The 13,082-nt window shown below is 49.5% G+C and overlaps 1 protein-coding gene across 4 annotated transcripts in view; it reads left to right on the forward strand.

Annotated features, from left to right (window-relative positions):
• TIAM2 (TIAM Rac1 associated GEF 2) overlaps positions 1-13,082 on the forward strand; it is a gene marked incomplete at both ends in the record, with an annotated part of 113,066 nt that overhangs the window by 63,791 nt on the left and 36,193 nt on the right. For 3 of the 4 annotated variants that reach the window (XM_080699966.1, XM_080699968.1, XM_080699967.1), the window contains one exon: positions 4,618-4,721. In XM_080699966.1, the coding sequence (XP_080556092.1) occupies positions 4,618-4,721 (104 nt within the window). Of the gene's footprint in view, positions 1-4,617; positions 4,782-13,082 lie in introns of all 4 variants that reach the window. The other variant, XM_080699965.1, reaches the window with a different exon arrangement.

The following is a 13,082-nucleotide window of genomic DNA, read 5'->3' on the forward strand; positions in this document are numbered from 1 at the left end:
TACCCGAAGGCTCGCTCTCCGCTCAGTGGTCTGGAAGGAGCTTGGGGTATGCCTTGGCATGGTGACACAGTCCTTTTCCTTGCCCGCCTGCTGGGGTGTCAACCATCTCTACAAAATGTTTGTTGACTGAAGGAGGAAGATGGCTGAGCCCGGCTCACGGTGGCCCGTGACGTGGTACCCGGCCCCTGGCGGATGCTCAGAGCCTTTATTCCATCTGGATGAGGTATCAGTAGTTTGAGCGAATGGGTCAAAAACAGGGAGCCACAACGGTAAATTTGGGGCATCACACCTCTGCTACTTGAGCACTGAGTAGCTCTTGCCAGTTTTTTTAAGTGTTCGGTTGTTCAGATTGTAAGACTTCACTCCAAACTTAATTTCCCCAAGGAATAAGACGAGAAAGGGTATTCACAGATGAGATATTCACCGCACACACCGCTTTCCTGACTCGGGCTGATGACTCCGTTGGCTTTCCTCTGCCACCCCAGCCACTCTTCGGGAGGGGTCTGGATACGGGCACCACGCGGTGCTGGGTGCTGGGTGACGGGAAGCGAGTGCTCAGGGCCACACCAGAGGGTGCACCCTGAGACGTGGCACCGTGTGTCGATCCTCGTGAGGAGGCTCCGCCGGGCGGAAGCCAGGCTTTTGTCGGTAGGGGAAGGATGTATTTCCTTGCTTGAGCAGCCCATGCTGGGGGTGGGCAGGAGGGAAGCGAGGCTCTTGTGTAGGCATTTGGCACCCCGGACAGGGTGCCCATCTACACCAGCTTTGTAAACAAGCACTTCCGATTTTACCAGCTCACACGTCTTTTTTAGCTACTCTTCTGCTAGAATGTCCCCTTTTCTTCTCCAGAAAGAAGGCCCAGGGCACACTTCTTTTGCAAAAATGCAGCTCCTGGTGAAGTTAGGCTCTTAGCCCAGCGGCAGCCAGGGGCTCTGTGAGTCCTGCTCTCCCAGGGCCGTGGCCCTCTCCAGGACAGCACTGGCACACTGCTGGTTACCTGGACACTCTCGATGTGTCCCAATGATAAATACCCCCTGCCTCTGTGAAATCACGGCAGTTTCTGCAGCCAGCTCTGCAGCGCCCTGTCTCCGCAGACCCCAGGGACTGTCTGGGCTGAGCTTTCCTCTTGGATCCTTGGCATTGGTTCCCAGGGCCATGCAGGATGCAGAAGGGAGCCCCCCGAGGGTCCTGAAGCTACAGGGTGCTGCAGGTGATGGGGCGGCCTCCCCGGTGCCTGGCCGAGCCTTGTATCTGGGGTCGGCAGGGTTCTGACAGGAGGGCCTCAGAGGTTCTGCTGCCAGGTGAATCAGCGCTTCCTCTTGCCTACCTGCATGCAGCCTCAGCATGCAAATGAGTATCTCTTTGTAAGGGACAAACAGTGGTTTGGGGAGTTTTCTGCTCTTAAGTTCCGAAGTTTTGTGACTATATTGAATGGATGACTCAGCGTTTGCTGGCGCCCACATGGCCGCCCTGCTATTTTTGCTAGCATCCATCTGGCACCCGGCTCCAGAGCGCCTCCTGCCCTGGCCAGGCCCGATTCTCCATGGGCCTCGAGGTCCCCGTCATCCCCACCCGCAGGACTTAGTACCTGACGGCTGCATGGTAGGTGCCCTAGACATCCGCAGCCTGACCGGGTGCTTGTGTGGCCTGTGTGTCATATCTCCTGTGCCTGAGAGAACTCACTGGAAATAGCAAAGCTCCGCGTTTACAAGGTAAAGGCAGCACCATGCAGATCTGATTCTGTTACCTAGGTAATGTCCTTCCACAGCATGCGCGTCTGTGATGCTACTTTCCTTGGTTTCCTTCTACTTCTCTGCCTGCCTCACCTCTGCCGGCTGTTCCTCCCTGTGCCCTTTGCATTGGGCTCGCCAGGCTCGCCCCTTGGCCCTGCCATGGCCCTGCCCTCTGTCTGCTCGGCTTCACTGCCAGCTGTGATCTGGCTTCCAAACCCACGCCTCTGTGAACACCTTCCTGGGCCTGACCACGACCATCTCCAGCGGCTGGTCCAGATGTGTCTCAGCCTCAGCACCGCCGAAGCTAAGCTGCCCATCCCCACCCTCCCTGCCTGTGTTCCCATCCCCCTGCTCACTGAGGACATGGAAGCCCACCGTCCACCTTAGTACCTCTCTTCTCTGGATTTCTCAGACGTCAGGGGTGACCCACGGCGTCGAGCTCCTCGGGCTCTCTGCCGTCACTTACTTTTGTGCTGTTGCTCCATTTTGTGTCCATCTGGGTCCTTGAACCTGGCACCTGCAGCGTGGCTGTGACTTTCCCCGTGCCCCATCCTGGTCGCCCCTAACTCCCTGCCGTTTTTTATCTGCTGCCACCACAACCCGTTCCTGATCATCCTCAGGTCTAAGTCCCATCCACGCCCCTCAGCTGCTTCTCACTCACGGCACCCCTCCCCACGCGCCTCGTCTTGTCATTTCATCTTTTTTGAATTGTACTGGAGGCTGAACCCGGGGACATTCTACCTCTGAGCTACACCCCAGACCGCTTTTATTTTTGGTTTCAAACAAGGTCTCACTGTTTCCGAGGCTGGTTGTGAACCTGTGGTTGTCCTGCCTCAGCCTCCCAAGTGCTAGAATTACAGGTGTGCAGCATCGCACCCGGCTCATCTTCATCCTTAAGACAAATAAAATGCCCCTCCGAAGTAAAGCTTACGAAGTTTTTTTTTTTTTTTTTTTTTTTGGTGGTACGGGGGTTCCTGAAAACCCTTCTACCTCTGGGCTACACTCCCAGATGTGTGTGTGTGTGTGTGTGTGTGTGTGTGTGTGTGTGTGTGTGTCTATATCTATCTATCTATATATATATATATATATATCCACTTGGACATATACAAGGTCCAGGGAGAATGAACGTCCTTCACTCAGCGCCTCAGGGACTCTCCTCATATCCCTGGATGCGTCGCTGTTCTCAGGTCTCTGCCTCCCTCTCTTCTTGGAAGCCAGCCTTGAGGATGCCTGACTTACTCTGAATCCCAGCACCTAGCGTGGCACTTAGAAAATGACTAGTGCTCCCCAAGGATGCGCTGAATAGGTTCATGGAAAGACATGTCGATGCCGAACCTGCAGGAATGAGGCTGTTTTTCTTTCGTGGTTATTTAAGATGGTCTCCCTTAGCAGAGCAAGGAGACCATAGAGGCGGGACAGTGCTTGACCATTTGGGGTTCGGATCGTAGTTACTTCCTAGGCGGCCCGGTTGCTGGGGAGTGACGGCCTCTGTGGTGGGCACCGAGGGTTGGGAGCGGCAAGCCCAGTGGGGAGAGCATGGCGTCTCCTCAGGCCGGCTCCTACCTCTGTGATCAGCACACCTCACCAAGCCAACTATCCCCGCCACTAACAGCATTGGAGTGTGTGATGTGGGTAGGATTAGGGTGTCGGAAGAGGCAGGGGAAAAACTCTTGGAGCTGTAGAATTCTATAACTCGTTAAGATGTTTTCTGGAGTCTCCCGTCTCAGCGCCTGAGCTATGGCTGGTAATGGAGTGGGTCTTAAGATTCCTACCCGTCCACTGGGTCAACCTCCCAGGGTTCTCAGAGCTGCTCGGGCCTTTCAGAGACCGTCCTCCTAACCCCTGCCCTGCTGAACGGTTCCCTTTTCAGCAAGCTTGTCATTGTCTTTTTGGCTTAGCCAATTTCAACATGCTGACTTCTTGTAGCTGCCTGGGATCAGAAACCATCTGGCTTCACCTGGTTGAGGGGCAGGCTACCAAACATCAGAATTGGAAGGACCACCCATGTTATGTTTTACTAGAGGCTGGTCCTTCCATCTCTCCTGAATTAGTTGACCAGGGAAGCAGTGGAGGGAGCTGTTGAGGACGGGATGTGTGTATAGTCGTAGCCTGGAACACCGTAGCTCTATTTACCACTACATTATTTCTTCACCTTTAATTTGGAAGTTAAAGAATTTCTCCTCTTCTTAGGACTTTCAATTTAGGATGAAGTTGCGTTTAAGGCCAGTGGTTTATGTGCAGTTGAGCAAGTGATGATTGTAATGAGTGCCCGTGATACCATCTAATTAGTTTTCTAAGATATCCTTAGTGATTCCTCTCTCACTTAGTCAAAGGTCACCACAGTTTCTTTGTCCAAAAAATTATTTAATTTTGTTTTTTTGTGGCACAGGGGATTGAACCCAGGGACATTCTACTTCTAAGCTCCACCTTGAGCCTTATTTTTATTTTGAAACAGGGCCTCACTAGGTTGGAGTCTCACGACTTGATGAATCTGTCCTTGAACCTGTGCTGCTCCTGTCTCAGCCTCCCAAGTACTGTAATTCCAGGCATGTGCCACCACTATTAAAGATCAGAGCTTAGTGAAGTATGGTTTGCGTAGTCATGGGGCGAGTCACAGGTCCCCGAAGTCGTTACTGTATTGGTCTCCTTTGATCAGAAGAAGCAGAAGACGCCGCTTCTTCAGTTAGCCCGAGCACAGGTTTTTTCAGACCAGCTACATGCGAGGTGCAGCTTCGGGGTCCCTGAGGATGGCAGCACGCTGCCCTCGAGGCTGTCTGTTCTCCTTTCCTTGCTTCTGTTCTCTGATCCCTTCAGCCAGTTAATTGCTATGCTCCCCAAATGGCCACATTCACGCATGTCTTATCATTTTTTTGTTTCCCTGCAGATTTCAGCAATGTCCCTGACATCACAACTGGTCTGAAAAGGAGCCAGACAGACGGCACTCTGGATCAGGCGACCCACAGGGAGAAGATGGAGCAGACATTCAGGGTAAGGTGCTGCCCCAGTCCGCAGACCAAGGACCAGGCAGGCCAGGGTCCCTTACCTGGAGTGGGGAGATAGAAAATGTGGCCATCCTACCTCTCCTTCCGGCAATTGGTAGAGGTATTTTTTTTTTCTCCACAGTGAATATGGGTTCCTTTTTATTTTTTTAAAGTGAAGAACTAATAGGAACCATTGACTCCCAGTAGAAGTCCTCGTGACTTCTGGCATCCATCAAAGAGCAAGGCTAATGGTGCCATTCTTTGGTACGGCTTTGCCAAGTGGTTTTGACCAGGAAATCCCAAGCTCATACCTGAACTCATGTCAGTGGTTATTATTACTATTTTTTGGCCAAGGTGTTATTTTTAAAACTCTATCATTTTGTTTTGATGAGGAATAGGTAACATACAATTGGCCACCATTGCCATGATACAACTCAGCGCCCTTCAGTACCTTTGCATGGTTTCGCAGCCTTCTCCACCCACCACCTACAGAGCCTTTCATCATTCCACAAAGAAACCATGCCCATTAGACAATAACTCTGTCTGCTCTTCCCCCACCCTCCTGGCAACATCTACTGTACTTTCTTCTCATTTACCAATTCTAGGTGCCTCACAGATGAGTGGAATTATACATGTGTCCTTTCTTCCCCTTGACTTTGCTTAACATGATGTCTTCTAGGTTCATCCATGTTGTAGCATGTTGGATTTTCATTCCTTTTTAAGTCTGAATAATATTGCATCAAATGTATAGACCACATCAGAGGTATAGTGATGTTTTGCCTACCTACCCATCTGTTGATAGATGCCTAGACTGTTGCTACCTTTGGGATCTTGAGCGACACTGTAGTGAACACTGGCACACAAGTACGTGCTGAAATTCTTCTATTCTTGGGGTGTACACTGCGGAGCAGAGCTCCTAGGTTGTGTGAGCCCTCCGCAGCGCCGAGCCTCTCGCGTTCCCATCAACTCCGTATTGGGCTCCGGTTTCTCCGCATCTTCTGCAGCACTGGCTATTTTCCGTTCCTTCCCAACTGTTTTAACTGCTCATAGTCAACTATACTTTTAGAATTGAACTGATATGACATACTTTAAAATCCAGCCTGGATTTTGAAATTATGACAGTTTTGTGTTTCTCGCTTTTGTCTTAAATACAAAATAGGGATGAAGGGAGCAAATGACGACAGGTATTTAGATAAAAAGCTACAGCAGGGCTGTGTGCCGCTTGGGTTTGGGCTGCCGCCGGCAGGAACCAGTGGCTGGGTGAGTGGCACAGGCTTCAGGGCGGAGGCGTCCAGTGGGAAGGGTGGACGGGGACGGCCTGCTGGCTTCGGCTGGCTGCTGGGGTGCAGCCTCCTCTCTCCCTCCTGTCTTTTCCTTCTTTACTCCCTGAACTCCTCCACGCCCCACCCACCTCTTCCAAAAGCTCTCTACCCTGTCCTTTGGTTTCCTCAAAGGCTTTCTTTGGCCTTTTTATACCCCCAGGATCCCATTTTTTTTTTTTTTAAACTGAACTGACTTCTATCGGTATTTTCAGTCTTACTACTGTTGTCTCTGATGGATTACTTGTTTTCAAAAACTCAGTAATATAGCTAATATTCATCAATTCTTTTATGATGCAATGGATCTGAGAGCATCAAATAGACATGTCTCCTTGTTTTGTCTTTTAAAGAAAGCAAACACTCCTGGAAGGCACAGAGCCTTGAATCGAGGCGAGGCTTTCTCTTCACGGCGCGTGCCATGGGGCACTGGCACAGCGAGGCAGCTGGGGAATCACTTAACGCCATTAGGGATAATGGTTTCCTCTCTGTGATAATGGGCTCGGGTTGCACATTAAAGTTCTTAAGAAGGAAATTAATCCCCCCTCCCAATTTATTGTATCTTGAGATTCAATAAAGCAGATAAGGGAAAAGTTAGCATGTCAAGGCCATTTCCAATTGTTCTGTGGTAGGCCTGTCAGAGCTAAGCAAAACGGTTACAGAGAGACCCTGGGAGCATCAGAGATTTATAAGAGGTATAAAAGCAGAAGCTGAGGTTGGAAATGGGGGATCTGAGCTTGTATTTCCATTGTTAAAATTGGTGAAGGCAGAATGTACATGCATTCATACATACACACCAAAGAACACATAAGAAAAAAAAATCCTGTTGAAAGAGAATAGGAATCAAGTCTCCCTTCTTTGAGACACTGAAGACCAGAAGGGTTTTGGATTCCAGACTTTGGGATATTTGTATATACATTAGCTATCTTAGAGATGGACTCAGGTCTAAACATGAAATTCATTTGTTTTATATCTGCAAATTACCGGTGGAAGGTAACCTTACAGTGTTTTTAATGAACTTACTTTTTGACCATAACCTGTCACATGAGGTCACTTGCGGAAGATCCACCTTCTGGAATCATGTTGGTATTCAAAATGTTTTGGATTTTGCAGCATTTCGGAATAATTATGGTAGATAAAAGTGAAAAGGAAAGGAAGTTTTGAATTGAAAGATTAAAAATCTGTTCTATTGTTTTTAACCTCTTAGATATATCAGCTATGTCTAAAAGCGACCTCTTGCTTTCCCAGTGGTGACTTGGCTTAGGATGCATGCCCAGTGCGTGCTGAAATGAATCTTCAGGACCCCCTGGCGTGCTGTCCCCTCCAAGTCCCGGGATGCCCACAGGAGGCAAGCTCTCTGCGGGGAGAAGAGCTGCCTCTGCTCCTGGGGTCTTTTCAGGGGCCATTAACTTGTTTTCCGATTAGACTCTGGTTGAACCTGGGTCGTTTGGGATATTTAACAAGTCGGCCAGACTTGAGAGTTGGGAATCATTTCCATTGAAAATCAAACAAGGCCTGGCTTGACGAAGCACAGCTGTAACCAGGGCTTTTGACAGCCCCGCAATTTCTGCAGACGGTTCATAATTGATCGCCTTCTCCTCTTTAAGGGTGCCTATTACTGTCACAGCTCTTTGTGCGACCCTGTCAGCCCCTCCTATGTGGGGGATCCCCCCACCCAGCATTGTTAGCAATTAGCATGTGCTATTGTAATAGTCGGGAGTTCGAAAGGCATAAACAGTTTCTCCTTGAGCGAGGGGGTTGGAGGAGCTTGGGGTTGGTGGGAACTCGAGGTGTGTTAAGCAGTCCCCCGCAGACGTGCTCATTGCCTTCGTGTTCTGCGCTTGCAGCAGGCTCTGGGGACGGAGCACTTGGTGGTTGTATGTCTCCACGTCTGCCATAACCCGGCGCCTCTCCAAGCAGGCGGGCTCACAGTGCCGGGTGGGAATGTAGAGAAGGGGCCGGCCCTCCCCCAGTCACCGTGCTGCTTCAGAGAAGGAAGAGCGTGGTGGCGCCAGGATGCCCTTGTGGCTGTGACTGGGAGAGCAGTTTGGGATTGTTTCATTTCAGTGCCTGGGGATGAGAGTGTGCGAGGACGTGTGCCTCGCACATTTCCCAACAGCCGGCTGGAGATGCGATTCTTTCTCCTAGAGGGAGCAGGTTCCTTCCAACTTTTCCTTCTTATATAGAGCACGTAAGTACACGAGGGCTTGGATTTTCGTGGATTGGAGATTCTGATCCAAACGTAGGCAGGCTTGCAGGGTTTTCTTTTCTCCACTGAAAGTTGAGTTCACTCTCAGAATGCCTACAGACTGTGATGTCGATGAGAAGGTACTTCTCTTTGCAGGAGGGGTCCTGGCTGCAGCCTCTGCGCACTTTATAGCCTGGGATCAGAGAGTGTCCCGGGCATCCCGGCTGTTCTCTGGCGCCGTCAACTTTTCTGTGGACTTTAAATCTGTGTCTGAAGTAGTTTCGTCGGTTTGAAATATGCAGATATCAGAATGGCCTGTGAGTGTATTTACACTCTATAAAATGTGTTAGAGAAAAGAAGAATTTGAATATAGCAAATAATTTTATGCTTATAAAATCTCCTTGGAATGTAGCACATGTTTGTATCTGGCTTAAAGCTATAAGAGAAAATCCACCAAGAACTGAAACCCGTTTCCTACAAGGTAAGCAGAGTTACCCATTTACTTCTTCCCGATTAAATAATCTTGCAGCTTTTTAGAAGAGTTTTATGTAATCACCTAGTGTGGCTTTGGCAGTGATTATTTTTGCAGTTTGTAGGCGTTGTGTTGATAGAACAGTGCGCATGGAGAATCTGGAGATATACAGCATGACAGCCGTGTGTTGTGCTCTTTGCAATTTAATCATGTTTAAGATATATTTTGTCCTGTTTATTTTTTCAAGGTAGAAGAAAAGAGAATGCGCACTAATGGGTAGGTTTTTGTACACAGTGTGAACATAACTTGCATTTAATATTTAACTCCTGCCCACCCACTTAGCTCCATCTTTTAAGGTTTGCACATGAATTGCTTTTGAGGGCTTGCAGATCTAAGAAGCTAAGGGGAAAGGAAAAGAGGGCAGAACTATGTGATTAGTTCTTGAGCATTTCCAGGTGGACACCTTTCTTTGAGTGTCCTGCATTATTACAAGGTCTTCTGGATTATGGTTTTTTTGCTGTTATTGTTCGAAAACCAAATTAAAATGTAATTCATTTATACACAGTCTTTCCACATGGGTGCTCGTCAGTAGAGTCAGAGTCATGATCCTTTTTTTAAAAGAAACCTAAACATAGCCATTTCTAAATGCAAGTTCTCTAAATCCCAGTTGAATGAACAGAGAGATAACATTCTCAAAGTAAAAGCTTTGTTCTCCAGTACTGTGACAGTCTTTCATGATTATTTAATTCCAGGTAGCCTTTTCTTGCAGGCGGGGGATACTGGAAATCTTGGTCTGAAGGTTGAAAACCTGAATATGTATCCTGATCTGCCAGGATTTACTACTATGTGATTTGGGGAAAGTTATGCAACTTTTAGATTATTAAGCTGTAAGTTATCCTTACCCGCTATGTTTCAGGTATACAAGCTTTGGAGAGTTTCTGTATTAAACTCACCTAATGATTTCTTGATCTGGAAGACTGAGCCAGATAAGAAGTTATAGACACACTGATAGATAAATAGCACACTAATAAAAAGCCACTGAAATGAATACGTGTGAATGACTGACAGCTGCCCAGCCAGTCATGGGTTCAGTGTCAGTAGCCACCTCATCCCGAGCTGTTCCCTGCAATGCCAGAGTGTGAAGCTGAGGGCTTAGGAATTGAGTGTCTTGGCTTTTTGTCGTCTGCATGAAGGTAAGGCCTGCCCATCTTTTAGCGAGTTTTTCTCAGTTACGGTGTTGTGCATTGATGGGCTTTTCTAGGGGGTCATTGAAAGTCAGTAAAGAATGAGCATGCGTGGTTAGGTCTGTCTCCATCTTCAGCAGGGGAGGCCATGACTCTTGAGACACCAAGCCAAGCCTGGAGGTACCTCCTGGGCGTGGCAGGTTCGGAGTGACCCCAAGAGTCCTGTCTTACCTGTTGTCAACGATCACGTTTACCAAGGTTATAGATGTCACCCAAGTATCAAAATGCAAAAAGAAAAAAAGAAAGCCCTCAGTTGAGGGTGTTGGGGAGGAGCTGGAGAAGCCCCAGCACGCACACTGCTTGGCTGGGCTTGGGGAGTGGAGGGCTGCTCCTGCTGAAGGAGGAGGCTCAGCAGGAGCCCCCGCTGGGGGTGGCTTTGTCCTGTCTTCTTTAGCCCGCCCAGCCTCGTCAGTGGGGCTTATTCCTCCGATCCAAGCCTGTGCCCAGACAGATGCTGGAACAGGAGTTGGAGTTGGGGTCTGCTGCAGGAGCCGAGCTATGGCCCAAGCTCAGACCCCTGGGAATGGCCACCACCCTGATGCTGGCTGAGGGGTCCTCGGCGTCTGTTAAAGCTCAGGCGCTGGGTGCCCTGTTGAGTGAGACTCAGGCTGGGGTCCGTGGCCTTGGAGGACTATAGATGTGCACACAAGTGTCACACAAGGTGTGAGTGTTCTGTATTAAGTGTGGAATCTACAGCTCTTCAGGAGCAGAGCGCAGTGAAAGCAGCGGCTCTGGGACCTGATGACACTGGTCTGGAGACCCAGGTCACTAGCTCTGGCAGACCTGGCGCGCCTACAGCCCTCACGGCTCCTTAGCCCTCCCACCTGGACAGCGGAGTCAGGAGGATTCGGGGAGGTCCTCTCTTTCGCCTTCTTGGGCCGCTGTGCTCCAGGGCTGGTTCCTGTCCTCTTCCCCTCCTCTGTTTATGGCCCCCAACACCGCCCTGCCAGCTCTGCCCCAGCCCCTGCTTCTTTATTCTTCTCCAGACTTTCCCTTTCATCCTGTTTTTCCAGGCGAAGGGGAAAATAAGTTGTTACCCTACGAGTCACCTTCAGAGTCACAAAGTGAAGACAAAAACAACAGGAAGTTACAGAGGGAGCAGCGAGCGGGGCTGAATCACTGAGTGAGCGGGCGGGCTGGAGGGGCGAGGCTTGTCAGGTGGGGGCCCGGCTCCTGTCAAGCAGGCCAGAGCCGAAGGGATAATTACCCTCCGTCTCCTCGCACTGCTGGGACGATGACTAACAGGAAGGCTACCGGAGACGCCCCAGAGCGGAGGCCACATGGGCTGACCCTGACCGGCAAAGGGGCTTTAGAACAGGGCGGACTTGGCCCCGTGAGCTCCGTGCCACGGGGCAGGCGCCTTGCTCTTTCCTTGGGAAGCACAGGGGCTGTTTTGGGCCCTGTCCTGTCTGAGAGGAGACTTTGAGAAGATGCATTTGGCCTTTCCAAGCCAAATAAAGGGCCAAGTTCAGAGAGTAGCTTGCGTGGCCGCCGGAGCCCGGGTGGTGGGCCTGCCCCGGGCCCCCTCGCGTTTAGGCACAGCTGTAGGATTTCAGGGTGGGGCTGAAGGGCGGCCCTCTGTGCCGGTGCCTCCCTCCTGTCCTCCAAGCCTGGCAGCCTCTACGTCTACGTCTTTACTTCCTTCCTAGACAGCCTAGACTGGAAATAGTATAAAATTTCACTGATAGGTGAAAAGAAAGCAGAGAGTTTGAATTTCGCAGGCCGAGCCGTGATCTCAGTGCCGACTCCATCTGCAGCTCTGCCGGTCCGAGCGCGGGGTGGACATCGTGCGAGCGTGCTGGGTTTTGCCTGTCTCACTCTGACTGTCGCTTTCTTTGTCCTTGGCTAAGTCGTCAAAGTTTGCATACGTCTGCCCCGCTGTCCCCCCCCCCCCCCGTGGGTCCTTTTGCTCACACATCTGATCTAATGAGCCTTTTGCTTGACATTGTGTTTCGTCCTCATGAATATGGAGAGCTGCTTAAAAGAAAAATAAATCTTAGAAGAGCCCTGTTAGAATTTAGCATTTGGTCATCTATTTTCCTTCACACCCTGCATTGAAGTTGAAGCCCGTAAGATTGTGCAGGTTTTTAAGGCAGTGGTACGTGAAGGTCCAGATGGTGAGATGCTTTCTTCCCAGATCCCCTCTGCTCTTTACTCTTAGGAAATTACTGGGAACCGACCAGTTGAGAACTGACGAAAGCTCTGAGCCACTGGAAACTTGCTCAGACACGTGTGATGAAAAAGTTACTTAGAGTTCCACGAAGGTCAGCAGTCAGGTGACGTCTACCCAGGGCCTTCCCCTTTTGCAATTTATGAGCTCTGGCTACGTGATTTTGATTTGCGTACACATCCTAATGATCCAGCTTTGGTTTTGACTTGGCATTCTTGACATTACAGAGCCCACAGTCAAGTAGCTACAACGTGAGCAGCACTGTGTTTAGTCAGTGGCATTTTTAATTTTGTCTTTATTTTCAGGGCGAACTGGTTGGGTGGTATTAGGTATTAATGCTTTCGTTTTGTAATGTGCTAAGAGACACCGAGGAGCATTAAATAAGTAACAACCCCTGGATGGCAAATAAATTATTAGGTTGAGAACGGAATAGATTGTGTTGATGGTGGTGGCGACACAGCTGGATTGTTGGGCACCAAGTGCACATTATGTGCTGATGTTTGGTAGGTTAAAAAGTTTTATCTTAGCTGGGCATGGTGGCACATGTTTGTAATCCTAGCATTTAGGAGGCTGAGACAGGAGGGTCGTGGTTCGCAGACAGCCTCAGCTACTTAGTGAGGCCCTTTGCAACTCAGTGAGACTCTGTTTCAAAAAATAAAGAATAAAAAATAGGGCTGGGGGTATAGCTCGGAGAATGGAATGCCTCTGGGTTCCATCCCCAGTACTGAAAAAAAAAAATAATAAGTTTTATCTTCTTTAGTGAGAACAAGGTGATTTTGGGGGGGCAAGATTTATTTTTTAAAGTTTAGGGGTTGAACTCAGGGGCATTCTACCTCCAAACTATACCTCCAGTCCTATTTTATTTTTTATTTTGAAACAGGGTCTCACTAGGTTGGTGATAGTCTCACTACTTGATGTGGCTGTCCTCTAAAATGTGATCCTCCTGTCTCGGCCTCCCAAGTACTGGGAGAGCAGGTG

Source organism: Muscardinus avellanarius (genome assembly GCF_963383645.1).
Source record: "Muscardinus avellanarius genome assembly, chromosome: 8".
Classification (NCBI taxonomy): domain Eukaryota; kingdom Metazoa; phylum Chordata; class Mammalia; order Rodentia; family Gliridae; genus Muscardinus; species Muscardinus avellanarius.